We start from the raw sequence: 27802 nt of genomic DNA on the forward strand, positions 1-27802 counted from the left end.
TACAGACAGAACACCCCAGTCAGGATGGGACAAATGACCCCCAAGATGGGCAGATGCACACAGCTCCCCCTAGGGAGTTAGAGGGACGGACGCACAAACCCCAGTCACACAGCTGGACCAATGGGCAGAGCCCCTCAGGCACATGGACAGACCCTAGACAGCCTCCCCATAGAGAGGAATGACAGTCAGAGGAAGGTGACATCTCTTTATTGACTCAGTCTATGCCGGGCCCAGCAGCAGCCCCAGGCCCAGAGGGGTTCTGGTTGGAGGTCTCTGGGCAGTCAGCAGGGGCCCCATCAGCAGCAGCCCCGGGTGTTGGGGGGCTGTGGGAGTAGCAGCACTGGTCCCCCCGTTGACAGGTGCCCTGGTGGGAAGACAGCAGGTGTGAACCCCCACCCAGAGCTCAACAGCCCCCACTGGGTTCCTTTCCTGGATGGGAAGCTCACTCCCAAGTGCCTGCCCTGCCCCAGTTCCCCCAATTCTTCCCTTGTTGCTGGCAGTGAGAGGGAAGAGGTACCTCACCTCCTTAAACCTCTTGCAAGGAAATGTTTTGAGCCGGGCAGCCCGCTGGGCTGGGTCCTCAGCCGGCTCCTTTCGCTTACTCTGCAGTAGCCGACGTCTCTCCTCTATGGCTTCACTGGCCACCTTGCCCCTGTGCAAGGGGATGAGTAGCTGAGGCCCCATCTGGCCTTCACCCTCGCCTGCCCTGGCTGAACCCCACCCTCACAATACTGCCACTCACCCTGGCCGGGCGCGGGGCCGGGGACCCCAGTTGGCCTCCGGGTTGGCCTGGAATCGCTTGAGTCCTCGCTGGCGGGAGCGGGGGTTGGCATCTTCCCGGATGGTGAAGTTGGCCTGTAGCCTGGGGAAGTGGGGGTTGGGGGATGGGGGCAGCCACCAGCCGCTGAGCAGGTGTGCATGGACTGCCCATGGGGCCTGCCCACCTCCAGGCAACATGGGGTATCTGCCGACATTGGGATTTTCTCATCCATCTAGTAAACATTTATATTTTACAACTGTGCGTCTACATTGTTCTCAGTGCTGGGAATACACAGTGAGCAAAATGGATACAAAGTTGCCCCCAGGGCTGGGCTCTGTGGCTCGCACCTATAATCCCAGCACTTTGGGAGGCCAAGGCAAGAGGATCACTTGAGGCCAGGAGTTTGAGACCAGCCTGAGCAACACAGATCCCACCTCTACAAAAAATTTTTTAAAAACTATCCAGGTGTGGTGGTGCGTGCCTGTAGTCCAGCTACTTGGGAGGCTGAGGCAAGAGGATCGCTTGAGCCCAGGAGTCTGAGGTTGCAGTGAGCTAAGATGATGCCATTGCACTCTAGCTCAGGCGACAGAGTAACACTCTGTCTCAAAAAAAAAAAAAAAACTTCCCCTAGTAATGTGACTTTCTAGTTGGGGGGACAAACATGCAACAGCATAAATCAGAAATAAGTAAATTATGTTGTATATTAGAGTGGGAGATAAGTATTTTGGTAAAGGGAACAGAAAGACGGGAGGGGGTGTGCAATGTTAGGCAGAAGGAGATGAGGGAAGAGCCATGGGGGGTACCTGGACCAGTGTTCCAGGGGCTTCTACAGAGTGAGGTGGGTGTCTTGGAAGATTCTGAGCAGAGGAGGGACATGCCCTGACTCAAGGTGTGCACAGGTGCCCTCTAGCCACTGTGCAGGGAACAGATGGTGGGAGATGGGGGGGAACAGATGGTGGGGAAGGGGGACCAGGGTGGGAGAAATAAGTGGATTCTGGATCTCACTTGAAAAATGAACAGGTGTCTACAGTGGGAAGTGTCTGTGTCATCTGCACTTGTGTGTGCTTCCCTGCTGTCTTACACACAAGTGTGCCCGTACCTGGGCTCCATACTGAGAATGCGGAATGCTGGGCTGGTCTCCGACAGGCGCTCCCGTTTCACGGGACACTCCTTCTCCTGGGGGCAGAGGTCAGAGGTCAGAGGTCAGGAGATGCTGAGTTCCCAAGGGCCTCCAAGTGACCATTGCTTGCCCTTCCACCCCCAGGTGGTCAGCCTGGCCTCACCCAGCAGCGCATGATGTCCCAGAGAGCCGAGGCAGGGGCGTCTGTCTTCACTGCGTTCTTACAGGCATGGGAGAGAGAGACCCGGAAGCCAGCATGGAGGAGGGCTGACCTGGGGACCCACAGGGATCATGAGGGGTAGGCTGGACCCCAAAGCCCGGGCTGACCTGTGTTGTATGGACTGGCGCAGCTGCACTTCTCGCGGTGACTAACCCGTGGCGAGGGCTCATGGCCTTCATGAGTTCTTTCCTAAGCACTTGGACTTAATGGAGTGACTTGCCCAAGGCTACTCTGCAGTCAAAGAAGGGTTCCTCCCCTTTCCCCAGGAGGGCACTCACCGCAGCTGCAGGAGGCTGGGTGTGTTGCAGTGGATTGTGGCGCTGAGCTGGTCCAGAGTATAGTAGAGAGGCACGTCCGGCAGCTCCTGCGAGGGGGTGCAGTGGGGATGGGCCTGAGCATAGATGGGTGGACACAGGGGGAGCCCCCTCCCTGTCACAGCCCAGCCCCCACCTCAGTGATGACAGTCAGGACCCCTCGGATCCTCTCCGAGGTGTGGAAGCGGCTGGGGTTGGCGCTCACAGCCTCCAGGACACGGCCCACGAAGTCCAAGTTGTGGATGGGTTCTGCCCACATGGGGCCACCAAGCTGCACAAGCACAGGGGACAGGTGAGTGGGGACTGTGACCTCCAGGACCCCTGAGCCCCTCTCACATCCCCCAGCCCAGCCCAGCCCTACCTGGTGGCGCTGCCCACAGTGCTCACACTCGGGGGTCACGGGGGGACCACAGGCTGCAGAGAACTTGACCCTGCACAGAGAGGGGAGGTTAGAAGGTGGCAACCTTCTGGGACACCCCTTCACCTTCCTCCCCAGCACACCCATGCTCACCGGCTGCCAGGGGCTCCCGAAGCTTTGCCCAGGCGCTGGAGGTGGAAGGTCCCGCAGCCCACACACTGGAACACCAGTGCCTGCTTGCTGTTGGGGGGTGGGGCAGGAGTCACCATGAGTTCTCAGTGTGGTCATCACACCCTAACTCCTCCCTCTGACTTGCCCAGTGTCCTTTAGAACCCCTAGGTCCCCCAGGACAAGGCCCTGTCTTCTCCCTCAATCTATCACCCCTCCCCCCACCAAGCTGACCTGGCTGAGGCCTTGACCTTGGCCTGGCCAGTGAAGACACGAACAAAAACACGCACATAGAAGTCGGCACTGATGCTAAGCAGAGGCACCACGAAGCGCTGGTAGCAGTTGGCACGGAGGTCCAAGCTGTGCAGGACGATTCTCAGGGCCTGGGGGTGGGGCGAGGGGGGCAGGCATCATCCCTCCCTCCACCGTCCCCCCACCCAGGAGCCACACACAGTGATGATAAGCACATGCTCAGGGATGTGGGATCCCTGGCTTCCAAACTCAGTCCTGAGTGTCCTGGCTGTGGGACCCCTCAACAGGTGAGTACCAATGCTATGTGACTCAGTTTCCTCATCTGCAAAATCACAACAGTCCCTGTCTGTGGCACTGCTGGGGACACAAGCCCAATAAACTGAACCTATTTCAATCAGCACCATCAGCATGCCCTGTGGGCTGGGGACCTATGTTCTGGCCACCAAGGGCTCTGTGGGCAAGAACTGGGGACACTGGGTGCTGCAGAACTGCCAGGGCCTTCTTGCTCGGGGCTGCTGGGAGACTCCAACATGGGAAAGGAAGCATTTCCCGAACTGACATGATGACAGGGCCCTTATGGAACAAGCACAAGGACCCCTCCTTTCCCAGCCCCTCAATATAGCCCCAACCCTCTCGAATCCCCACAGCAACCCAATAGGGTCAGGCCATCATTGTGCCCATTTTTACAGATGCAAAAACTGACGCCCAGGCCAGACACAATAGTTCACGTCTGTAATCCTAGCACTCCTGTAATCCTAGCACTCTGGGAGGCCGGGGCGGGAGGATTGCTCTGAGGCCAGGAGTTCAAGACCAGCTTGAGCAAGAGTGAGACCCCTGTCTCTACAAAAAATAGAAAAAATTAGCCGGACGCAATGGTGTGTGCCTGTAGTCCCAGCTACTCAGGAGGCTAAGGCAGGAGGATCACTAGAGCCCAGCAGTTCATAGTGAGCTATGATGACACCACTGCACTGTAGCCCAGGCAACAGAGCAAGACCCTGTCTCAAACAAACAAACAAATAACAAAAATCAAAAAAACAACTGAGGACCAGAAAGGCTAAGTCAAGTCATTTGCCCAGAGCCACCAGCAAAGCTAGGATTTGAACCTAGATCTGGAAAAACTACCTTAAAAAAAATTTTTTTTTAAAGTTGTTATAACACAAATATTAGAATAATGTAACCACCCACTCTTATCCTGGACAAAGCCACTGCCCCAAAATGACCACAATTAGGAGCCCATGCTCTTGGGAACTATGCCAGTTAAAGACTGTGCTTGTCATTAATAACCTGGGATGGATCTGACCCTGGCTGCCTGCAGGAGCTGAGCAGGTCTGAGGGGTGGGAAGGTGTATGGGGGGGGAGGACGACTCAGAGCCCAACCCTGGCCAGCTGGCAGGGCCCCTCACCATCTCATGGCAGGCCCGACTCTTGAGGGCCATGGCCCCGTACTTGCTGTAGCATGTCTCCCCGCTGTTCCCTGCCAGCACCGCCATGTCCGTGCAGGTCACACATAGCAGCCCTGTGGGGAGGGGCTGGGCAGTGAGGACGCTCCAAACACCCCAAGCCCAGCTCCATACCCCAGCATCAGCCCAGCCTCACCTCCTTCACTCACAGCCTGCACAGCTGCATCCAGGAATGGAGTAGGGCTGCCATAGGGGTCCAGGTCAATGACGTCAAATCTCTCTGACACTCGCTGGTGCTGGTACATCAGCATCCTGGGTATAAGAAGGCCAGGTCCTCAGCTTTCTTTCTGCACCAGGTACCTGCTCTGTTCCCTACACATGTTAACTCCTACAGTGCGGTGAACTCAGGTTCACATCCTGCCTTGGCCATTTATTAACTGCATGATTTTCCTCCTTAGATGGGCCTTAGTCTATCCATTTATAACAATGACAATGACAATAGCCAATATTGATATAGGACATAACATGCCTGGCACTGTTTCAAGCAGTTTATAGACTTTTAACACACTTAACCACATAATCCTCTAAGCAACTCCGTGGGCTGGAAACTATTATTGTTCCTTTTGCAGATGAGGAAATGAAATGTTACTTATTTCTGGCACATTACTTATTATTTAATCAGCACAGCAACCCCTCTAAAACTACTGTTCTCATTTGACAGACAAGGAAACAGGGCTCAAAGAGGCTAAGTCACTTGCCCAAGGTCATACAGTGAGAATATGATAGAGTCAGGATTTGACCCCAGGCAGCCTTGCTCCAGTGCTGGCTGTGCTGCTCAGAACCTACCCGGCATCTGCCTGGCTGGGCTGTACCAGGTGGGCCACATCATTGAGCTGCACGTTGTGGCGCATGAGCTCCATGGCTCGGGCAGAGGCATCATTGGCAACCACAGATCGGAGTCCAGGCACCTCTCGGGCAAATCGAATGGAACGTAGGCCCGAAGCAGCCAGGCCCTCCAGCACCCGCAGGCCTTCCTGTTGAGTAAGCAGGGAGCCCCACTCACGTCTCAATCTCTATCCTCTTCTGGGCCCCAGGGAACCCCCATCACCCACCTCCTGTGGCTCTCCCACTCCAGGAGCCCTCCTCCCTCCGTCACCCACTAAATTCCAGAGCTGCCACCTCCTACGCTCAGGTCCCACCTCACAGATTTCCCCCACGACAGCTATTCGAGGTTGGTCTGCTGGGGCCGGGTTTTCACTCTCTTTCAGTTCAATCTTTTCCTCCTCTTGCTCCGACAAGGCCACAACCACCTTTTGCACGTTTTTCTCACCTGGCACCTTGACTGCAGCCACCCAAAAGGCAAAAGTCAGGGAGTATCGAAGCCCCCCATCTGAGAAACTTCCCTTTAATCTTCAGAATACAGGAGATTACTGGAAGAAAATCTTCCCAAAGACCCTAGGGAAAGGGTGAGGGAGCACAGCCCAGGGCCTGCTATGTAGCTGGAGCCTTTCTGGGATTTTCAGGGAGAGGTGCCCAAGCAGGGAGAAAGCTTTGTGCGACCCCCGCCCACCAGGAGCCTGAGCCTCCCCACTCACTCTGGATTCCTTTGGCCCCAAGCTGCATGCGAGCAAACTCGGTGATCACAGCACATCTGGCAGGAGACAGAGGATCAGCTCATACCCCTTCATCCTCGTTGCCCCACTCCCCTCAGCCAGGTTGACCCCTGATCCCTGCTCACGTCAGGTCCCGGTTGAACTCCTGCACCGGGTTATAAAAGACCTCGTTGGCGCTCGGGAAGGCGATCTTGGCGGCCCCCTCGGTGACTGTCGTCTCCTGGACCTCGTGTGGGCGCTCTTCTGCGCAGGGTCCAGGGCCGTTTTCCATCGCTGATGGAGTCAGCGGCCCTTGGGACTGCCCCTCCACAAACCTAGCTCTACAGAGACTGCGGGCGGAGCGGAGAAGGAGGCTTAGCCACGGAACAGTTTTCGCACGGGACATCCGCGGGCACCTCTGCCCGCCAAGCCTGGTTCGGGGGGTGGAGCGGGCATAGAGAGAAGTTCAGAGAGCCGTATTCCCGGGCCAGGAGTGTCCTTCACATCTATAAAATAGGGACTAAGGAGACTCTGCGGCCCCAGGAAACTGACACCACCCCGTTTTCAGAGGGATTGACCCCTGAGGAGCCGGAAGCTCTCGTGCGGGCCGGCCTCCAGTCCGGATCCCTGCTCGTGCCGCCCAGCTCCTCCTCACCTTCTTTCATAACACAGAAAACCAAACTAGTCTTAGTGTGCGTTTCCCAAATTAGGACTTGGGCGCCGCCATGTTGGCACAGTGGGTGGGCGAATCACATGACAGTAGTTAGCCAATCAGTGATGGTACCTACGGTTGGGGGCCAGGATCAAAATACAGGGCAGAAAGGAAGCGGGCTGATCATGCTGTGCAGGGGCCCTTAATCACAGCGACTCCCCTGGGAGAGAACACGTCACTGGTCCCATTTCAGAGATGAGGGAGTTGTGGCTCAGAAAAGGGGCGGTAAGCAGAGAAGCCCAACACCAACTGATTGTCTTCTGTGTGTTGGATTCTATATACACATTATTTCAGAGCACCCTGCAAGAATAATTCAAGACTCTGGAATTGAATTTACTGGGTTTGAATCTCAGTCACACCACATGCTCTGGGCGAGTTACTTAAACTATCGGGGTCTCACTTTCTTTACCTTTTAAATAACAATCTTAATTTCCAAGGTAGAGCAAAGATTAAATGACACAATGCCTGGAAGGTGTGCAAAGCAGTCACTCTCACATAGTAAGCACGTAGTAGGTTCTAACGGGTGAATGAAGGCAGAAGAGCTTAATGGTCTTGGTTGCCTGGGTTCAGGTCTCAGCTCACCTTGCTACTTTTTCTTAACTCTGTACTTAAGTTTCCTCATTCTCAAGATGGGCAGAACTTTTTTAACGTTAGTTACTGGGTCGTGGTGAGAATTAAACAAGTTAGTGCAAGTAAAATGTTAACGGAACCTGGCATCTGATAAGCATCACAAAAGTCTTAGCTTTTATTGTTGCTTCTAGAGCCTGGGCTTAAATCCTGGCATCCGCCATCACTTCCTTGCTGCGTGATCTTGATCAAGTTTCTTCATCTCTCTGTGCCTCCCTTTATTTTTTACAAAGTGTGTGTGTGTGTGTGTGTGTGTGTGTGTGTGTGTGTGTGTGTGTGTGTGTGTAAAACAGTTCTTACCTAAAAATGTTACTGTAAAGTTTAAACGAGCTAATTCCCAAAAAGAGCCTAAAACAGTGCCTGGCACGGTAAATAGCAGTCGTTATTGATTTTGTTTTACAGGAAACTAAAGTTCAGAAAGGTAGAGCGACTTGCCCAAGGTCCCGGGACTAGAAGTTGGCGGGGTCGGGATTCGAACTACCCAGCAGATCCAACGTACTGGAGAGGATCCTCAGGAACGTAGAGAAGAGACGGAGCCGGGAAGAAGGGGTGCGCTCGAAGTTCGGCTGGCCTTGCCTAGGGGCGGGGCCGCGGCCGCTCCTCCTTGGCCCGGTTGCTGCGGCGGCGCGGCTTGCGCTCGCTCGGCGCTCGGCTGGGGCGGCCTGGCCCACAATGAATGGCCGCCGCGGCTGCCGCTGCTGCTGAGGCGGAGGACGCGGAGGCGGAGGCCGAGGCCCCGGCGCAGGGGGGCGCGCCCCGGGCCCAGGCCCGGCCCGAGCCGCCGCTGCGGAGCCCGCCGGGAGCCCCCGGAGCGCGGCCACGGCGCAGGTGAGGCTGCCCGCCCCAGGCCCGGTTCCGGCCTCCTTCCGCCGGGGCGGCCCGAGGGCTGCGGGGGGAGGGCCTGGGGGTTTTCTCGGACAGAGGAGGAGCTGGGCCCGCAGCCTGCACTGTGCTCGGGCCCGCGAGTGTGTGGAGGCCCGGCCACCGCGGGCGGCCTTTAGCGTCCAGCCCCGGGCCGGGCCTCGGGGTTTTGGGGTGGCGGGATTGGGCCCGGAGTCCCACCGCCACTCCTAGCGAGGGAGGGGGACAGGTCGGGCCAGGGCAGGTGCCTGGGGTCCCAGGACGTTCGGGGACTGGAGGAGGAAAAGTGAGGAGGTTTCCCGGGGATGCTGGAGAGGGAGGGGGAGGAGGAGTCGGGCTCCGGGCTGGCCGAGTGGGGGAGGAGAGGAGAGCTGAACGGCCGGAGGGAAACGGCCCGGAGGGGGGGCGGGGAGGGGCCGGGCCTGCAGGTACTGTCTGGGCGCCGGAGGAGGTGGGTGGGTCAAGTTACAGGCCTGGGGATGGCTGAGGAGAAGCCCAGGAAGTGGGGCATGGTGGGTGTGGGCGGAGTTAGTTCGGGTGGGGGCGAATAGGAGATCCCGGAGATGTTTGCCGGGGTCACATGAGGTCAGAGAACAGAGAGATGGGGGAAGGCCAAATCTGGGGGCGATCAGGTAAGGCGAGGGACTACTGTAGGAGTTTTGGGAGTGGGGGCAGGCAGATCCTTTGGGCTAGGCCAGTGGGGATGTGGGGGCAGGTCAGGAAAAACTAGTGTGACCAGAAAGTGTATGCCAAGATGCGCCCCCCGACCTCCAAGTGTTACCTCAGGGTCAAACCCAGGGGTTTTCCTTTTTCCCCCATACGTTATGCCTGAAGCCTCAACCTACCCCTTGGGCAAGCCTCTGCCAATTGTTCAAAGGCGCTGGCCAGTGAGTGTTTGTGTGGGCAGCTGGAGGCAATCTGGAACACCTAGCTCAGGCGTCTTGTTTACCACCGGCATGGTCCTCTCCCACTGCCTCCCTATATATCTGCAAGAGGCAGCGCGACAGACACTACCTGAGTGTCTTAGGGTCCTGGATTCTGTCTCTACTTTGACCAGAAGCCAGGAGGCTCAAGCCTAGGGGATGGGACCTCACAGGTACTATCGTATATCATGGCCTCCCAGGCACCAGCTCCATGAGCCTGAGTTCTGTGGGCCCCCTGCCTGGAGGTGAAGAATTAGGGAGCTAAGCATATGAAACTGTGTTAATCGTGGCTTGGAGGCTCCTGATGAGGTGAAGGCAGGTCGCAGAGACGAGGTTAAGGGGATCAAGTGAGGCACCCACACCCTGGGTCGAGCCTTTGGGCTTACCCGCCACAGGACTCTATCTCTGGGGTGCTTGTCCTGGGCCAGGCCCTGTGCTGAGCTTGCTGGTCAGATGAGCTCATTGATGGCTCACCACCACCGGGTCAGCTTAGGCCTCTGTGGTCCAGACAAGGAAGCTGAGGTTCAGGGGTGGCATGGTTTGTCCCAGGTCATGTGACTAGACAGTGGCTGAACTGGGATTGACTGACCCTCAGCTCAAACCCACAGTCACCTGGTTGGCCTTCCACGGGCACAGCTGGAGGAGCTCCTGGTTGTTACAGATTCCCTGACAGGGACTGCCCTCAACCCAGGCCTTTCCTCCTGCCTATCCCAAGGGATGGGTCGGTCCCCATTTGGGACAGACAGTTTCCTTGGTGTCCCAAGGTACTGGAACAGTGGAAGGTTCTTTCTCAGAGGCCTGGTCACCCCTTCTCCCTCATTCCTCTTCTGGGAGCCGGGAGGTTAGGGGTCACGGAGCTGTGAGCTGGCCACGGGAAGTGACTGTGAGGATGGGGCGGGCACTGGAGCTGGATTTCACTTCAGTTGCCTGGGTTGTTTGGCCCCCAGTCGGACTGCCCGGCTTTTGTTCCTTCTTTGGGGCTAATTGCAAGGCTGTTACCAGGGTGTCCGCGGGACTTTGATTTGGAATCCGCAGCACCTGAGGCAGGAGCTGCAAACTGCTGGGTCAAGTGGTGTCAGCCAGTTCTTCTGGGTTTAATCATGGGTTGTCACCCTAATTCCCCCCTTTCCCCATCTCCCTGTAGTTCCCAGGACAACCCCTCCTCCCCACCCAACCTGGGTCCTGTCCTTCTCCCCTCTCTGAGTGGTCTTCTGGTTCTGGAAGGAGTAGGAACTGGGCCCACAGCCCCATGCAAAGGGACATCCTCCCTGCCTGGTTGGTCCAGAGCTGGCTGCCGGTGCTGGTACACACAGGTGGGGGTGGGGGGGTACCATCCGGTCACTCCGCGGAAATGGGGCAGAGACTGATGAGAGTTGGCCCAGATATGCGAATGTGGCAGGGAAGGGGATCTGGCCTGGAGCTAGAGGCGGAGACACCGGTAATAACTGCTTTTCAGAGAGAACTTAGCACCCACACTGTGGGGCAAGTGCAACAAGTAGATGGCCCATTAAGACAGTTTTGTTTCAGTGCTGGGGGCCAACTCCCTCCTGGGAGCTTGGAAGCAGCCCTGAGTAACAGATCCGGAGCTGCTAGTTCTCTAGCATCTTTCATGCTAGTGAAGCTGACCAACCTCAGACAAGCAAATGGTTCGGATAACTTCAAATAGCTCTTATGTTTACAGAGATACTATAACTTGGTGAAGTTGGAATGTGCTAGTAGGGAATGGAGAGATTTCCACTGGGTGGTCAGGGAAGGCTTTGAAGGATAGGAAATGAATGGCCGGTCCTGGTGGCTCACACCTGTATCCCAGCGCTCTGAGAGGCCATGTGGGAGGATCACTTGAGGTCAGGAGTTCTAAACCAGCCTGAGCAAGAGCGAGACCCCGTCTTTACCAAAAATAGAAAAAAATTAGCCAGGCATGGTGGCCGGTGTCTCTAGTCCCAGTTACTCGGGAGGTTGAGGCAACAGGATCGCTTCAGCCAAGGAGTTGGAGGTTGCAGTGAGCTGTGATGACGCCACTGCACTATACACTCTACCTGGGGTGACAGAGCCGGACTCCGTCTCAAAAAAAAAAAAAAAGAAAGAAATTAGCTGGGGGGTGGGGGTGGCTCCAGGGCAGGAAGGGGCTGGTGTTCTAGGCCCTGGGGCCAGCACATTCCACAGCTTTTGTTAAGTGTAATCGCCCATCTCCGGCTAAGTTGCTCTAAACATTTTGTCTTCTAGAGGGAAGGGGTGAGGGATGACCCTAGTGTGGAGACAGAGATCCTTCTCTTCACAGGGAAGAGAAGCCCTGTCTCAGTGCCTCCTGCATCTCCCCATCACTCCGGATGAAAGTTTAGAGCCTTTGGCCCACATCCAGGGTATTTTGAAATCTGGCCCCTTGGCCGGGCAGCGGGGAGCCCCACCAGGTTCTTGAGCTGGGCTTTGGGGAGATCTTAGTTTGAGTCAGTCTCACAGGATCTATCAGAGGGGCCAGCCTGGAGGCAGGGGCTTTGGAGACAGTTGGGGATTGCTCCACAGAGGCCTGAGCCCAGAGTTATCAGTGTCCTTGCCAGAGCCTGAGAGGGAGAGGGAGAGCCTGCCAGGCCAGGGTGGGGCACCCGGGCTTGGAAACACAGGAGCAGTGTTCATGCTACTCTGGTCCCTCTCTTGGGTCCTCTGTATCCCTCATCACCCCTTCTCCCTTCTTGGGTTGCTCTGAGTACTTTTACACATTTCAAGTCATTTAAGCCCATGACTAGCAAGTCCTGCCTGTTATCATCACCCTTTGATACATGAGGAAACTGAGGCACAGGAGTCCTTCACATGGAGCCATCTGCCAGTCACCCCTCTCCCTCTTCAGAAGGCTGCAATAGCAGCCTTTGCAGGTGGCCTGTGCTGGCCCGCAACCGCCTGCGTGTCCTTGCCTCCCTGGCTTTGCTGTTGTGTCCCCTCAGCCCAGAATGCCTTCCCCTGGAGTGCCCTTGGGGCTGCAGAGCCTGGGAGGTGGCCTGCATGTCAGGTGGGGGTGAAGACCAGGCGCTGCAGAGGTTGTGCTCATTGTGTGGTCGTGGTCATCGTCTAGTCCTTAAAGACTGTGAGGACTTTGTGTCAGAGTTGTGTTTTCTGAATCGAGCAGAGGGAAAGGGTAGGTAAAGGTGGGCAAACAAACACAGTATAATAGAGAGAGTGAAATTTCACGGTTAGTGCCACCCTTCCCAGCCATGGGACTGGGCAAAGGTCTTGACCTCTGCGCCTCAGTTTCCCCCTCTGATGAGTAGGGACAGGTGGGCATTCCTGTACCACAGTGGTTCTCAACCAGGAGTGATCCTGTCTCCTCCGGAGATGCTTGGGAAATGTCTGGAGACATTTTTGGTTGTCATTGCTGGGGGTGGGGGTGCTACCAGCGTCACAAAGGTCTACAGGCCAGGAATGTGGTTCAACATAGGATAATGTGTAGGGCAGCCATCATTGCAAAGAATGATCCGGTGCACATGGCAGCAGTGCAATGTCGACAGTCTAGTTATAAGGATTATGGGAGAGCTTGTTTCTGGGGTGATTGGACAGTGCTGTGAGGACTCTGGGGGCACTTGCAGTGAGTACTGCTTGTTAAGGTTCTCGAAATGGGCAAGGTTCTGGGAGATAGTGAGAGACAGAAGATATCTCCAATTCTCAGGGAGGGACCCGAGGAGACAGATGGAGGGGACACCACTAGTCATAACAGCTGACATTACTAGGCACCACCTGCCGGTGTTGTTTGATTGTTTAATCGTTGAAACAGCCTTGTGAGGTGGCTGCTGCTGTTAGCCCACTTTACAGATGGGAGGTAAGACTGATGTTGGGGGCGAGCACCATTATAGGTAGACATTTTCTAGGAGCATAATTGTGAGTAAGAAGCTTTGTAAGGGATTTGAGCCTAGCACTATAAGATTCAAAAGCTTAGCCAAGTGTGGTGGTGGTAGCGCTTGTAGTCCCAGCTACTCAGGAGGCTGAGACAGGAGGATCACTTGAACCTGGGAGTTTGAGGCTGCAATGAGCTGTGATTGTGCTTGTGAATAGCTAACGCACTCCAGCCTGGACAATATAGCAAGGCCTCTTGTTCCCTCCCCACCCACCTACCCACCAAAAGGTCAAGATTTTACGTCCTGCCAGGCCCTTCGTGTCTCCTAGCACACAGCTCAGCAGGCCCCATTCCCAGTATAACCACCCTGCCACCAGCTTCCTTTGTGTTCGTGGCACCAGTGGCACCTCAGGGCCTTTGCACTTGCCGTTCCCTCCACCCTCAGCTGCTGCTCCTGTGTCTGTGGGGTATGAAGGCACACGGGGAGAGTGGACTATAAGGAAAAATGGGCTTATCATAGGGGCCTGGAGCTTGATGAGCTTGATGAGGACAGCAGAGCTGCTGCCGGGCTCTCCAAGGAGCTGGAGCTGCAGCCTGTGGAGGCCAGATTGCTGAGGGTGCGAGGAGGGAAGAAGGAGAGGCAGAAGGCAGACTGCTCATTCCTGGAGGTGGCGGTGGGGGAGGAAGGGCTGGAGAATAGCTGTGGGAAGTTGGGAAAAAGAAGGCCTTTCTGGGGGTGGGGTGGGCAGAAAGAGCAGCACCCAGTCTGATCCTTACAGGGCACCTGAGACCCTAAGGTGGGGTGGGGTCCCCAGGCAGGCAGTAGACCCTGTTTCTGGAGAGGACCTGCCTGGCTCTGGGCTTGGCCTATCCTGGGTTCCCATCCTGCCTCTGACTTGCTTTTTTGAGCAGCAGTTTTGCCATCTGTGAAATGGGTCTAGTTGCAGCTGCCTCACACCCTCGCCTGTACAAACCAGGGCCTGGCCTTCACCAGCTGCATGGTGCTGGCCTCTCACTGCACCTCTCTGGGCCTCTGTCCCATCTACAAAATGGTGGGAAGACTCATTTCTTCCTCGGAAACTGTCAAGAGGAGGAATGAAGTGAAGCTTGTCTGCGCCCTTGCTGGGCACTGGCGCACAGTAGGTGCGGCTTGAGTAGGGGTGGCTATCACTAATCCTATGACCCACCGTGGACTTAATGTTAGCCTTTCGGGGGGGAAAAGAAAGAATTAAATGTGCATGTAATTAAAATATATACAGGTGGTGGCTCACACCTGTAATCCCAGCACTTTGGGAGGCTGAGGCAAGAGGATTGCTTGAGGCCAGGAGTTAGAGACCAGCCTGGGCAACATAGCGAGACCCTGTCTCTACAAAAAAAAAAAGAAAGAAAGAAAAATTAGCCAGCCATGGTGTGCCCACGTGTAGTCCCAGCTACTCAGGAGACTGAGGCAGGAGGATCGCTTGAGCCCAGGAATTTGAGGTTGCAGTGAGCTGTGATGATGCTGTCACACTCTAGCCTGGGCAACACAGTGAGACCCTACCTCCAAAAAAGAAAAAAATATATATCCAGATGCCACCAGAAGGACCTGTACAGTCAGATATCACTTTGTTCCTGGCTAGCGAAACGTTTGCCTAGGTTACCTTCACATTCAGCCCCTAAGAGGGTCTGAATGGTTCTGGGTCAGGCGGGTCACCCAAGCAGCCAGATGTGGCTACCTCCTGCTGTGCTGGGTGAGGGACTGTACGGCTTCCCTGGGCCTGTGCTCCCTGTTACACTTGGAGTTGATGGTTTCCCTTAACTCGTGTTTACATGTCTTCATCCATTTGCGCTGTTCTAACAAAGTGCTCTGGAGTGGGTAATTTATAAACAACAGAAGCGTATTGCTCACATATCTGGAGACTGGGAAGTCCCAGATCAAGGCGCCAGCAGATTTGGTGTCCAGTCAGGGGCTGTTCCTCATAAATGGCAGAGGGACAAACAAGCTCCCTCGGGCACTAATCCCACTCATGCAGGCAGAACCTTCATGACCTCCGAAAGACCCCACCTCTTAATACTACTGACAGGTTTCGACATATGAATTTTGGGGGGATACAAACATTCAAACCATAGCACGTGTCAATAGCCATGTTACAGCTTCCCTGGAAAGTCAGTCGGAAACATAGGTGCCTTTGATAATCGCTCATGGGACACAAATCTATTGCCCCAGCCTCTGCTGGCTAGGGAATTCTGCCTGGAGTTCTCTCACCAGAGAAAGAGCTGGCAGCTTCTACTCCCAGGAATTGTCCTGCCAGCCCCCTTCCCACACATGGCATGATACAACCGCAGTGTGAGTTGGGAATTTGAAATTCAGTGACATTGAGCCCCAAGTAGGACCCGGACTGCAGGCCCCCCCGCACACATATACACACCCTGCCCCCGTCCCCCCCAGTCCACCCCACACCCAAAAGGGAGTAAGATTGGAAGGAATGGAAATAATTTTTCATTCATTCCACAAACAACTATTGAGCATGCACTGTAAGCCTGTCCTGTCCTAGGGGCAGGGGGACACAGCAGGGAACTACACAAGCAAATTCCCTGCCCCAGGGAAGCTGATACATAGCCAAAGGAGGAAAAAAAACCTACCCAGTTTGCTAGATCATAGGAAGTGGGGACAGCATTCCCACCCTAGGAGGTCTAGGAGCAGTCAGGGCCAGACCGCCAGGGGCCCCAAGAAAGCCTTGTTAGGGACCCGTAGCAGTGTCAGTTAGGGTCCAAGTGGTGCAAAGTGGTTTTGAAGAACTCAAGGATGAATCCCAGGGTCTGAGAGAGGAGGGCTGGAGCTTCAGTCCGTGGATGTGTTGAAGGAGGTGTCTGCGTGTTGCTTGGGGAAGTCCCGTTCAGAAGCTCCAATGGAGGAGGCATCAGTGAATGGATGCTGTTTTAATCCTGTGTTAGCTCTGGCTGCCACGACAAAATACCACAGATTGGGTGGCTTAAATGACAATATGTATTTTCCCACAGTTCTGGGGGTTGGCAGCCCAAGATCAGGGTGCCAGCAGGGTCAAGTTCTGGTGAAGGCCCTCTCCCTGGCTTGCGGATGGCTGCCTTCTCAATTCTACCCTTATGACCTTGATTAACTTTAACTGCCTCCCAAAGATGCTATCTTCAAATACAGGCACATTGGCAGTTAGGGCTTCAACCTATGGATTTGGGGAAGGGACATGATTCAGTCTGTAGCAGAGCTGAGACCGGGCAGGATCCTCCAGAGGTGAGAGCAGTTTCCACCACTGCCCCTCCCAGATCCCGGCTCCAGTGTGACCCTGCTCCAGGCAAGGCCCAATGTCCCCGTGTGCGGCACATTGGATGAACAGTCTGTGTTCCCCTGCCTCCAGATCATGCGTTCTACAGGCGGGGCCTTCTCATCTCAGTCTCTGCCTGCCACTGGCAGGGACTTGGCAAATATTTGTTGAGTGACTGTTGGGAAGGCATGGAAACCAAGGCCCGTGCCCTTGAATCTCACTGGGAGACCTGCTTGTGCCAGGGGCCAGGACTAGCGATGCTGGGAGGGTCCTCTCCACCCTGTGGGGCTAGGGGCTGCCTTGTGGCCTCCTGCCCTTCCCCTGCAGGGCGGGACCGATATGCTGAGTTTTGAGGAGAGATGGTTCTGATGTGGTTTTCTGCCCTTGAGAATAGTCAAGTGGGATTTAGTGTTCTTGGAGGTAAGCATAGGGTGCTGTGGCCAGGGTGGGGTGCAGGGGAGGGGCGTCTTCTTCAGCCTGGAGACTTCCAAGAGCAGGGGGTAGCTGAGGGTGGCAGAGGAGGCCACTCAGGGCAGGGTGATAGCTTGGGCAAAGGCCTGGCCTCGGTGGAAGGGGTGCCAGGCCGAGGGGTATGTTCCACCAGGTAGGGTGGAGAGTAGAGTCACTGGCTCCAGGAGCTCAGCTTGGTGGGGATGGAATCGTTGGGTGGTTTACCTTTACACCGAACTCTATTCCACCCCTGCCTGAACCAGCAGGTGACTCAGCCAGGTACCCACTGTTTGAGACCCGTTTCTTCTGGGAGCCCAGTCATAGCTGCTCCCTGCTGGGGCTGGTGTGGGTGAGAGGCTCCTCGCAGGGCCTGAGGCAATTGTCCTCCTGAGTCTGGATGGGATTGGGGCAGTCCCTGAGGGATGGATGGGACTTGGGGGTGGGTCTTCCCAGCCCCTCGCTGCAGTCCCAGAGCTGTCTACAGCCTCACCCCCGCCACACACACACCTTAAATCCTTGCAGGGCCAGCAAGGCCGTGTAGGAACAACTCAGAACAGCATTCAGGTCCCTGCAGCTCACAAACCTGCTCCTGGGTCCCCAGCAATGTGGAGGGGTGGGGGTCCTGTGCACGGACTGACTGAGCCATTTGTACCAATTGCTCCTACCACCCACTAATTGTTAATCAAAAGCTCCAAAGCCCTGGGTTCCAGGCTCTGAAGCTGAGGTGTGTAGGGGACCCCAGCCTGAGCGTCAGGTTGGCTCTTGACTTCAGGAGGGGGTCTGGGCTCCACACATGCGTCTCTGTCGCCTCCTGTTGTCTCCAGAACCTCACAGTCCCCATTGCTGAGTGCTGCCTGTGTTCCTTGCACTTCTCCCAAGGAGGAGTATGGACACCTGGGACTGGGCAAAGTGGCACTGTGGTCCCCATCCCATGGGGGGACAGTCCTAGCATCCAATTTGGAGGCTGCCTCGAGTGCTTAGGTAACCTGCAGAGGGTGTCTGCGACAGTACCCGGCACAGTAAGCAAAGTTAGTGGGATTCCTGGGAATGCTCTCTGCAGCCCTGGAAGTGTCTGTGTCCCCACGTACAACTTCTGCCCCCCACCGACCCCCCCCCAGCTGCCATGTCCCAAATTCAAGTCGTTTACTCCTACCTTGTGCTTTCTCTCCCCGTCCGCGCCCCCCCCCCACATTGTTCTTTAACACATTTACTGAGCATCTACTTCTAAGGAACTAATCTTGAACAAAACTGGCCAGGGTGCCTACCCCCATGGAGTCGCCAGTCCCCTCGGATGAATAAATCTACATACAGCTTGTAAAATGACGCCCTGACCCCAGCTAGCTCCAAGCTTCTTGCTGCTCCTTCCCAAAGAGATGTCCCTGCTCCCCAGGCCAGGGCTCCACCTGGCACACCCTCCCTGGTAGCCACACTGGCCTCCTTTGGATCCCCAGATGATACCTTCCTGCCCAGGGGTGTTCTCTCATCTCCCCAGCTCCTGTTCATCCTTTAGTGGTCCCTGCCACCAAGATCAGCCACTCTGTGACACTCAACCGCAACTGTAACTAAATCATTCCCTGTCTTTCCCCTCTAGACAGTGAGCCCTGGCTGGGCACAGCCAATCCTGTTCAAGGCTATGTCCCCAGCACCTTGGCAAGGAGGAGGATGCAGTCCATCAGGGTGGGTTGGATGGATTAGTCCCTATTTTACAGATAAGCAAGGTGAGGGGCTTTGGCTGGACTACACACCTGTCCTGTCTTGATCTTCCCCTGGGGGGGGGGTGAGACTGGAGCACCCCTCCAGGAACTGGGTGGCAGCCTCTTCTCTTGATTGGCTTGGTCCTTGCCATTCAGGTCCTGGTATGGGGGGTGGGGGGGGGCTTCAATTTGGCAGCCCAGGGAGGTGCCAGTGCCCTGAAGTAGGTTCTCTGGGCTCTGTCCTTTGGCCACCATGTTATGCCTTGGTTTCTCCTGCCTCTTCTAGAGGGCCAACTCCTGGCCTATACAGCTCTGAGGTTGGGTTCCTGAGAGGAGATTTGTGCTGCCATGTGTCTGGGGATTCCAGATTCTGCCACCTCTCTCTGATTAGCCTAAGTTATTCTTGTGTGTGTGTTTTGCTGAGACAGTGATTTTGAGTAGGAGGAAGAGGAGGGAGGATACAGCCGAAGGAAATCGCAGGCTGCGGTGCCCAGACAGACTCTGGTTTAAATCTTGTCCCCACCACTTACTCACGTGTGACCTCAGGACAACCCTTAACTTCCACATGGCCTCAGTATTCCTGGCTGGGAATTGGGAGTGTGAAACCAGCCCCGAAGTCCTGCTAAGAGGATTCCAGGAGCTTATGGGGGTGGCATGTTGGCTCCTCCCTTAACCTGGGTGCTGGGAGGGGCAGGGCCCGAATCTCGCTCTGGGTCTGCCAGAGCGCCTGGCACGTATAGTAGTGGAAACTCTGTAAGTATGGGTTGAGTTTGCAGGATCAGTTAGTCCTCAATTTCAACATGAAGAAAGCAGAGACGTGCTGGTGCCAGGACTCAACCTGGCTCCAGAGGTACCTCTGAGCCCTTGGGCACATGCCACTTCTGCTCCTCCAAGCAGCCCATTACCAGGTAGGGGCCAAGTCGTCACTGTTTTCTTTTCCCAATGCCCAGACCACAGCAGCAGCTCTGAATGGGGTTGCTAATGAATGAGTAAACAGGGAAAAGATGTGTGAAAACTAACTGGGAGTGAAGGGAAAAAAGCTGAGGTTCATTCTTGCCCCAGGGCCTTTGCACATACATCTTTCTCCAGCTGGAGTCTCTGCTCAGTCCTCTCTTACTCAGGGAAGCCTTCTCATCCCCACCCTGCCCAGGCAAGACCACTGCCCGCCCAAGAATCTATAGCATTGCAGAGGACTCACTTGTACCAGTGGCAGAATGTAGGAGGCCACACCTTCCCTCAGAGCCCTTCAGTGACTGCTCCAGAGTGTGGGACACAGCCTTCCCATCTGCCTGCCTGGCCAGTTTCTTCCTCCCGGAAGAGACAGCATGGGCTCTTCTGCATAAGTTCACACACTGAGAGTTGCCCAGCTGGTCCCTTCACTGGTCAGGGCAGGGGTGGCTCCCTGAACAGCTTAATTCCTCCTCCCCTCCCCACTAAGCATGTTTGGGTTAATTTGCATAAATTAAATATATATGGTATGATTTCACTTTTTTATTCTTTTTTGAGACAGGGTCTCACTTTGTTGCCCAGGCTAGTGGCTTCATCATAACTCACTGCAGCCTCAACCTTCTGGGCTCAAGCGATCCTCCTGGCTCAGCCTCTGAATAGCTGGGACTACAAGTGCATGCTGCCACCACGCCTCGCTATTTTTATTTCTTTTTTTTGAGACAGAGTCTCACTCTGTTGCCCAGGCTAGAGTGCCGTGGCATAAGCCTAGCTCACAGCAACCTCAAACTCCTGGGCTCAAGCAATCCTTCTGCCTCAGCCTCCCGAGCTGGGACTACAGGCATGTACCACCATGCCTGGCTAATTTTTTCTATATATATTTTTCTTAGTTGACCAGATAATTTCTATTTTTAGTAGAGACAGGGTCTCGCTCTTGCTCAGGCTGGTCTCGAACACCTGACCTTGAGCGATCCTCCCGCCTTGGCATCCCAGAGTGCTAGGATTACAGGCATGAGCCACTGCAGCCAGCCTTATTTATTTATTTTTTAAATTTATTTCATTAACATGACCTTTTTGAAATTTTAATTTTTGTAGAGATGGGGTCTTATATTGCCCAGGCTGGTCTTGAGCTCCTGGCCTCAAGCAATCCTCCCACCTTGGCCTTTCAAAGTGCTGGGATTACAGGTCACTGCACACAGCCTCCCACATTTTCGTTTTAAATAATACTTATTTTTGCATGTAGGCAATTTGTTCACCAGGTTCAAAATTCAAAAGACCATAGACTGAGTTCTACAAGGAAAAAAACCTTCAAAAGACCTAAAAAGTGTGCCAACTGTACTTTGTAAGTCTCATCCCTAATTCTGCCGAGAGGAAACCAGTCTCCTTCCCTCCCTCCCTCCATCTCTTTCTTTCTTTCATAGCTTTATTGAGACGCACATCTATCCACTTCACCCAGTTCAGGTGTACAGTTCATTGGTCAGTAGTATATCCACAGAATTGTGCACCTATTATGATGGTTAGTTTTGGAAGATTTTGCATTATGTCAAGAATAAACCCCACATACCTTTGCTTTCACTGACTTCCCCCCTCCCCTTCCCCCAACCCCTGACAACCATTAATCTGCTTCCTGCCTGCATGGATTTGCCTGTTCTGGACATTTCTTATAAATGGGGCCACACGCTACGTGGTCCTTTTGCCTGGCTGCTTTCATGTTGCGTAGTGTTTTCCAGGGACATCCATGTTGTAGCATGTGTCAGAATTTCCTTACTTTTATGGCTGAATAATATTCCATTGTATGGATTTACCACGTTTTGTTTATCCATTCATCTGTGGATGGAACTTTTGGATTGTTTCCACCTCTGAGCTATTGTGAATAGTGCTGCTGTGAACATTTGCATGCAGGTTTTTATGTGGACAAATGTTTTCATTTCCCTTGGGCATAAGTCCTAGGAGTGGAGTTGCTGGGTTGTACGGTAACCGTGTTTAACCATTTGAGGAACTGTCAGACTGTTTTCCAAGGTAGCTGTACCATTTTACACTCCTACAAGCAGTATATGAGCGTTCCGATTTCTCATCCTCATCAACTTTTTGATTCTAGCCAGACTAGTGGGCGTAAGATGGTATCTCATTGTGGTTTGGATTTGCCTTTCCCTGGTGACTAGTGATGTTTTCGTGTAATTTCTTGAGCTGTCATTCAGTCGTTCAGCAAATGGTGATTAAGGCTCATGTGCTCAGCACTGTGAACTCTGTTGCGCAATCAGGTGACTCTGCCTTCTTGGCATTTACACACCAGTGCCCTGCAAAGCTACTCTATGCCCGCGGTGCTTGTGATTGTTTGCGCTCATGGGCACTTACTGCATCCATCCTAGCCATCCTTCTGAGTTCTTAGGCAAACTCATTTTATACGCAATTACAGATGGGTACGTGTACCTTTGCCCACCTCTCTGCAAGGGACAGCATGTGGCTACCCTGGTCTATAGCTGGTTTAGCTGATTTGACAGTGTCACATAAAAGCAGGTCTCTACTGGGACGGAAGGGGTTGGAGGGGCTCTGGGGCTCCATGTGATTCTTGCAGCCACGACAAATGCCACCATGTGGATGTCCATCCAGCAGGGGAGGTCTGTGAGGGCAGGGCCAGGCCACCTGACCCTGTCCCTCCGTCTCTCCCTGCCCCCCATGCAGCCGCCGCCATGGCGCAGACCTTGCAGATGGAGATCCCGAACTTCGGCAACAGTATCCTCGAGTGCCTCAACGAGCAGCGGCTACAGGGCCTTTACTGTGATGTGTCCGTGGTGGTCAAGGGCCACGCCTTCAAGGCCCATCGGGCCGTGCTGGCCGCCAGCAGCTCCTATTTCCGAGACCTGTTCAACAGCAGCCGCAGTGCCGTGGTGGAGCTGCCGGCAGCCGTGCAGCCCCAGTCTTTCCAGCAGATCCTCAGTTTCTGCTACACGGGCCGGCTGAGCATGAATGTGGGCGACCAGTTCCTGCTCATGTACACGGCCGGCTTCCTACAGATCCAGGAGATCATGGAGAAGGGCACCGAGTTCTTCCTCAAGGTGAGCTCCCCAAGCTGCGACTCCCAGGGCCTACACGCCGAGGAGGCCCCGTGGTCCGAGCCCCAGAGCCCTGTGGCGCAGACGTCGGGCTGGCCAGCCTGTGGCACACCTCTGCCCCTTGTGTCTCGGGTCAAGACGGAGCAGCAGGAGTCGGACTCTGTGCAGTGCACACCTGTGGCCAAGCGGCTGTGGGACAGCAGCCAGAAGGAGGCCGGGGGCAGTGGCAATGGCAGCCGCAAGATGGCCAAGTTCTCCACGCCGGACCTGGCCGCCAACCGGCCGCACCAGCAGGCCCCAGTGGTGGCAGCGGCGCAGCCTGCTGGGGTGGCAGCGGCGGTGGCAGCGGCAGCGGCAGCAGCAGGGGCTGGAGCTGGGGCCGGGGCTGGGGCTGGGGCCGGGGCCGGGGCCGGGGCCGGGCAGCCGGCCAGTGGGGCAGTGGGGGCTGTGGTGAGCGGGCCCAGCACATCAGAACGGACCAGCCCAGGCACCTCGAGCGCCTATACCAGTGACAGCCCCGGTTCCTACCACAATGAAGAGGATGAGGAGGAGGACGGGGGCGAGGAGGGGACAGACGAGCAGTACCGGCAGATCTGCAACATGTACACCATGTACAGCATGATGAATGTCGGCCAGACAGGTGAGGTGCAGCCCGGCTCCCCATGCCCAACCTCCTGCCTGGCGTCCCTCCACCCAACACATGCACGCTGCTTGCTTTTCCTCCGCAGCTGAGAAGGTGGAGGCGCTCCCAGAGCAGGTGGCCCCCGAGTCCCGGAATCGTATCCGGGTGCGGCAGGACCTGGCATCTCTCCCCACTGAGCTCATCAACCAGATCGGCAACCGCTGTCACCCCAAGCTCTACGATGAGGGGGACCCCTCCGAGAAGCTGGAGCTGGTGACAGGTGAGCCGGCCAGCTTCGTCCCAAGTTCTCCCAGGTTCTCGTCCACCACCTGGGGTCTTGATGCACTCCAGTTGGGCTGGGCAGCTGGGTTGGTTGAAATGCAGCAAAGACTTGCCTCTAGCTTTCTGGCTCAAGGGTTGGCTAGTATTGTTTGGCCACAGGCAGGTGGATTAGCTACTTCCTAGGGTGGGGTGAGGGCTAACTACCATAGCTATAAGGAATTCAGCCCTGATGGCTGGGTGTGGTGGCTCACACGTTGGGAGGCCAAGGTGGGAGGTTTGCTTGAGGCCAAGAATCCGAGACCAGTGAGATCCCGTCTCTACTGAAAATAGAAAAATTAGCCAGGTGTCATGACACGCGCCTGTAGTCCCAGGTACTCGGGAGGCTGAGGCAGGAGGATCACTTGAGCCCAGGAGTCTGGGGTTGCAATGAGCTATGGTGACACTATGGCACTCTAGCCCAGGCAACAGAGCGAGACTCTGTCTGGAAAAAAAAAAAAAATTTGGTCCTGAGGTCATAGTGCCCAGGTGTGAGGCTCTACTGCTGGTACTCTGTAGCTAGCCTTGGGCAGGGGGCCTGTCACACACAGGTGGTTGTGCTAGGCTCACGGCAGGACCTGGCACCCACAGCATGTGCCCAGGGAATGGTGATACCACCCTTCCTGTCCTTTCATGAGCGCTGCCGAAGCAGGAGGAGTCCCTAGGAGCCTCACCTAACTGCCCTCAGGGAGAGGATGAAGGTCACTGGGGCAAATTATGGGGACCCAGAGCCCAATAGAGAGAGTCTCAGGGGTTCTGAGAAGGGGGTTGGGCCCAGGCCTTGGCCTGGCCTCGTCGGGGCTGTGGTGGCTTGGGAGCGCTCTGAGCCATCCTCTGGCCTCCCCTGGCTAGGCACCAATGTGTACATCACACGGGCGCAGCTCATGAACTGCCACGTCAGCGCGGGCACGCGGCACAAGGTCCTGCTGCGGCGGCTCCTGGCCTCCTTCTTTGACCGGTGAGGCCCTCGCCAGTGCCCCAGGGAAGGGGGGAGTGGGTTGCCCCATACACCCTGCTGCCACCATCACTGACTACCTCTGTGCCCCCAGGAACACACTGGCCAACAGCTGCGGCACTGGCATCCGCTCTTCCAGCAACAACCCCAGCCGCAAGCCGCTGGACAGTCGCGTCCTCCACGCTGTCAAGTGTGAGTGTCCGCACTTCTGGGGCGGGGGTGGGTTGGGCAGACTGTGGGTTTTCTCTAGTGTTGGCCCTGACCGATGGGTGGAATTTGGTGTTGAGAAGGATTCTGAGGCTGAGTCTAGGCTTTTCGGGAAGAGGGCTGTGATTGGTTAGAGGTTTCTTTGTGCTTGGGAGACAGGGGTGCCGATGGGAGGTCAGGCAAGAGGGTCTCAAACTCAGGGCGGTCACGGGAGAGATGAAGCGCCAGCAGAGCCTGCCAAAAAAGGAGCCACCACTAGACCAGATGGTGCCAGCCACATGTCAGGGGGTGAGTCTAGGTTTTCACATGGAGTCTCCCGGTTACTAAATTCTAGCAAATCATTCTAATTTTTCGAGAGTGCAGCCTATCCCATCAAGACCCACATATCTCTACTCTTGGGCAAACTCAGGCATTTGGGGACAGGAGACATGGTTTGTGGTTTGATGTCCTGGCTGTGTGGCCCTAGTTGTCTCCCCTTTTGGGGGGCTGGGTCACAGATGCTGGGGGAGGGGATGGCCTCATGGGAGTCGCTCGGTCTGACACGCATCAGGGTCAGCTGCACCTGAGCCGCCTGCCCCACCTTGCCCGCACAGACTACTGCCAGAACTTCGCCCCCAACTTCAAGGAGAGTGAGATGAACGCCATCGCGGCTGACATGTGCACCAACGCCCGCCGCGTCGTGCGCAAGAGCTGGATGCCCAAGCTTAAGGTGCTCAAGGCCGAGGGTGACGCCTACACCGCCTTCATCAGCGAGACGGGCAAGATAGAGCCGGACATGATGGGCGTGGAGCACGGCTTCGAGACAGCCGGCCACGAGGGCGAGGCGGGCCCCTCCGCTGAGGGCCTGCAGTAACCCGTCCCGACCCTCCCCACAGGGCCACACACTCCCCCTCCCGTTATACCCCTGCCCGCCATCTTGGTCACGAGCTACTGTCTGTCCCTCCCCAGGACCCGCAGGGGGTGCTGCATGCTCCCAGCCCTTCTGCCTCCTCTCTCCTACCCCCTTCCCCTAACACGAGCCAGGCCAGGAAAGGACAGAGGATGCGCAGGGAGAGCAGGTGGCCGAGGTCCGTGCCACCTTCTTTAACACACACTCGTGCACACTTGAGCTCTGGCTCCTCCTCCCCTAACCCCTCACAATCATCTCCCCACTCACCAGGCCCACCATGGGGAGGGGGCCGGCCTGGGGGGCTCAGGAAGGGCCCCTCCCTAGGCCACCCTGCGGAAGCATTCCTCAGCCTCCGCCCTCACTGCAGCCCCTTGGGACTTGAGGGGGGCCCCCAGGGGTTCTCAGGACCCCTCCTGCCACCTCCCAGTGCTTCCACATCTCCAAAAGCGCCTTCCTATCACCCTCGTCTGTCCCTGCGCCTGGGGGCTGGGGTAGGCGAGGCTGTGGGGACTGCCCATTTTACAGCTGGGGCAACTGAGGCTCAGAGAAATTGCACAACCAATCTAAGGCAGCAGGCCCAGTGCCCTTTCTCCTCTCCCTGCCTCTGTTGCTCCCTGTTGGTCCCCCGGGGCCTGAGAGAGGCAAGTCCTAAGGGAGGGGGGCCATTGGGGGGAGATGGAGGGTCTCAGAGGCTAGGAGAGGTTTGCAGGGCTGACAGAGCGCTTGTGTGTGTGTGTGTGTGTGTGTGTGTGTGTGTGTGTGTATAGAAGTTTTGCTTTCAGACAAATGAAGATTTAAGAGGCAGTAGGACCAGGGTTGGAACCCAGGGGAGCAGGTTGGGGGCCCCTTCCCTCCATTCCCTCCACCCCACCCCACCCTGCCCGATGGCAGGGCTCCAGGCCCCCCACCCCCTGTACATAATTTTTAAAACCTTTTTTTAGTGAATGAACTATTGAAGTATAAGATTCCTTTTATTTTTCAAAACCAATGGGACTGTGTCTGATGTCCCCCCCTCAGCCCGGGGCCCTGGAAGGCAGGCTGGGGTGGGGAGCCGGGGTCAGGCTGAATGTGTGCACATGTGTGGGAACGTGCTTCTGTGGTGGGGCCCCAGTCCCAGCTGCCACCTGGGCTCCTGTGGGTCTGCCCAGCTTCTCCCTCCCCTGTCCCTTGTCCTGGCCACAGGGCTACAGCTTAAGGGTGTTCCAGGCCTTGGCCAGTTGGCTTGGCCCAGCTCCTGGGGGCTGGGCAGGGCTGGGCTCACTTCCATTGTTAGCAGTTGTTTCCAGAATTTTCTCTCTTATCATTCCTTTTGTTTTTTCCTCGCCCAGAGCGAGTATTTTTATTTTTATTTTAGTTTTACATGTGATCGTGGAGGATTCTTTTCTTTTTCTACTCCCCATCCCCCCACATGGGGTGTTATTTCACCATCTCACAGCTGTGTCCCTGGCCCTTGTCCTCCCTGCCTCAGGTCTCCCTCCCCCGATGCTCCCAGTGGCCTCTCTAAAGAGGCAGGGCCCCAACTGGACCCTCTGAATCTGATTTGGTGACCATCCACCTGACCCAGCAGCCCCGCCTGCCTGCTGGGGGGTCCCTCCTAACATCTGCTTGTTGCAGGGGGACAGTCTGGGGTGTGGGGTCTGGCTGGGGTCCTGGCGCTCTGCTGTCCTGGCCCAGCTCCAGCACCTTAGCCCCCAGCCGCCTGCCTGAGTCTAGGCGGGGGAGTTGACACCCCCAGCTAAAGCACAAGCACCTTAGTCGCCCCTCCCTTCCCCTGCCCTCCTGGCCTGACGTCCCACCCCAGCGTTGATCCCAAAGCACAATATCCTGGTCACTTGGCAAGCAGCTGGGCCCTGTGGGGGTCTGGGAGGCAGGCAGGGGTCTCTGGCCAGACCCCCAAAAGGAAGCAGGAGCTCCCAGGCACTCCCCTCTTTCTAGGCCTTAGTTGGGGGGCAGCTCTCTGGGACCAGGGGTCTTCTCCCTCCCCATCCCCTTGTCCTGGGCAGGCCCCCACCGGCCCCTCTCTCGGGCAGGGTTTGCCCCTGTCTCTTCCAAGGCCCTGCACCACTGGCTTGGGTGGCAGAGCCCACTTCTTTCAGGGACCCCCAGGAGGTGCCCCTGGCTCCCGGGACTCTGTGTGTGGGTCTGGGGGGTGGGGGATGGGGAGTGGGGCCGGGCAGGGGGTGCAGGGGAGGAAACTCCTCACCAGGAGAGCCAAAGACAGGGTTGTGCCTTACCCCAGGAGCCCCCCAACCCTCTCGCCCTCG

General features: G+C 56.0%; 2 protein-coding genes across 10 annotated transcripts; one reads left to right on the top strand and one right to left on the bottom strand.

The window, feature by feature from the left end:
• Positions 1-191: 191 nt before the first annotated feature.
• Positions 192-8089, bottom strand: TRMT1 (tRNA methyltransferase 1). Of its 6 annotated transcripts, none has more exons than XM_045550573.1 (17): positions 8023-8089; positions 6331-6534; positions 6188-6243; positions 5792-5934; positions 5439-5626; positions 4789-4904; positions 4596-4708; positions 3175-3323; positions 2926-3012; positions 2776-2845; positions 2551-2685; positions 2379-2464; positions 2044-2152; positions 1860-1936; positions 743-862; positions 523-652; positions 192-364 (listed from the first exon to the last, which is right to left on the bottom strand). In XM_045550573.1, exons 2-17 carry the CDS (start codon positions 6474-6476, stop codon positions 215-217), a joined length of 1875 nt encoding a protein of 624 aa, XP_045406529.1. In that variant the 5' UTR covers positions 6477-6534; positions 8023-8089; the 3' UTR covers positions 192-214. The 6 variants fall into 6 exon arrangements, with proteins under 6 accessions (XP_045406529.1, XP_045406523.1, XP_045406513.1 ...); XM_045550567.1 differs by having other exon boundaries at positions 7959-8066; XM_045550557.1 differs by lacking the exon at positions 8023-8089 and adding an exon at positions 6840-7754.
• Positions 8090-8211: 122 nt separating this feature from the next.
• On the top strand, positions 8212-26839 carry NACC1 (nucleus accumbens associated 1). 4 transcript variants are annotated; one of them, XM_045550588.1, is made up of 6 exons: positions 8212-8351; positions 22177-23187; positions 23276-23449; positions 24340-24445; positions 24537-24634; positions 25243-26839. In XM_045550588.1, exons 2-6 carry the CDS (start codon positions 22185-22187, stop codon positions 25500-25502), a joined length of 1641 nt encoding a protein of 546 aa, XP_045406544.1. In that variant the 5' UTR covers positions 8212-8351; positions 22177-22184; the 3' UTR covers positions 25503-26839. The 4 variants fall into 4 exon arrangements, with proteins under 4 accessions (XP_045406544.1, XP_045406545.1, XP_045406541.1 ...); XM_045550589.1 differs by lacking the exon at positions 8212-8351 and adding an exon at positions 9002-9016; XM_045550585.1 differs by lacking the exon at positions 8212-8351 and adding an exon at positions 16628-16825.
• Positions 26840-27802: the final 963 nt, after the last annotated feature.

The sequence above is a fragment of the Lemur catta genome, chromosome 1 (assembly GCF_020740605.2).
Source record: "Lemur catta isolate mLemCat1 chromosome 1, mLemCat1.pri, whole genome shotgun sequence".
NCBI lineage: Eukaryota > Metazoa > Chordata > Mammalia > Primates > Lemuridae > Lemur > Lemur catta.

Excerpts from the sequence above, each read along its gene's own strand:
- TRMT1 (XM_045550550.1), bottom strand. The coding sequence starts at position 6,590 with ATGTCCCGTGCGAAAACTGTTCCGTGGCTAAGCCTCCTTCTCCGCTCC. Across the intron at positions 5,627-5,791 it reads TCGTGGGGGAAATCTGTGAG|GAAGGCCTGCGGGTGCTGGA; the intron begins GTGGGACCTGAG and ends CTTACTCAACAG. Across the intron at positions 2,846-2,925 it reads TCGGGAGCCCCTGGCAGCCG|GGTCAAGTTCTCTGCAGCCT; the intron begins GTGAGCATGGGT and ends CTCTCTGTGCAG.
- NACC1 (XM_045550581.1), top strand. The coding sequence starts at position 18,489 with ATGTCCCCAGCACCTTGGCAAGGAGGAGGATGCAGTCCATCAGGGTGG. Across the intron at positions 23,188-23,275 it reads GATGAATGTCGGCCAGACAG|CTGAGAAGGTGGAGGCGCTC; the intron begins GTGAGGTGCAGC and ends TTTCCTCCGCAG. Across the intron at positions 24,446-24,536 it reads CTGGCCTCCTTCTTTGACCG|GAACACACTGGCCAACAGCT; the intron begins GTGAGGCCCTCG and ends CTGTGCCCCCAG.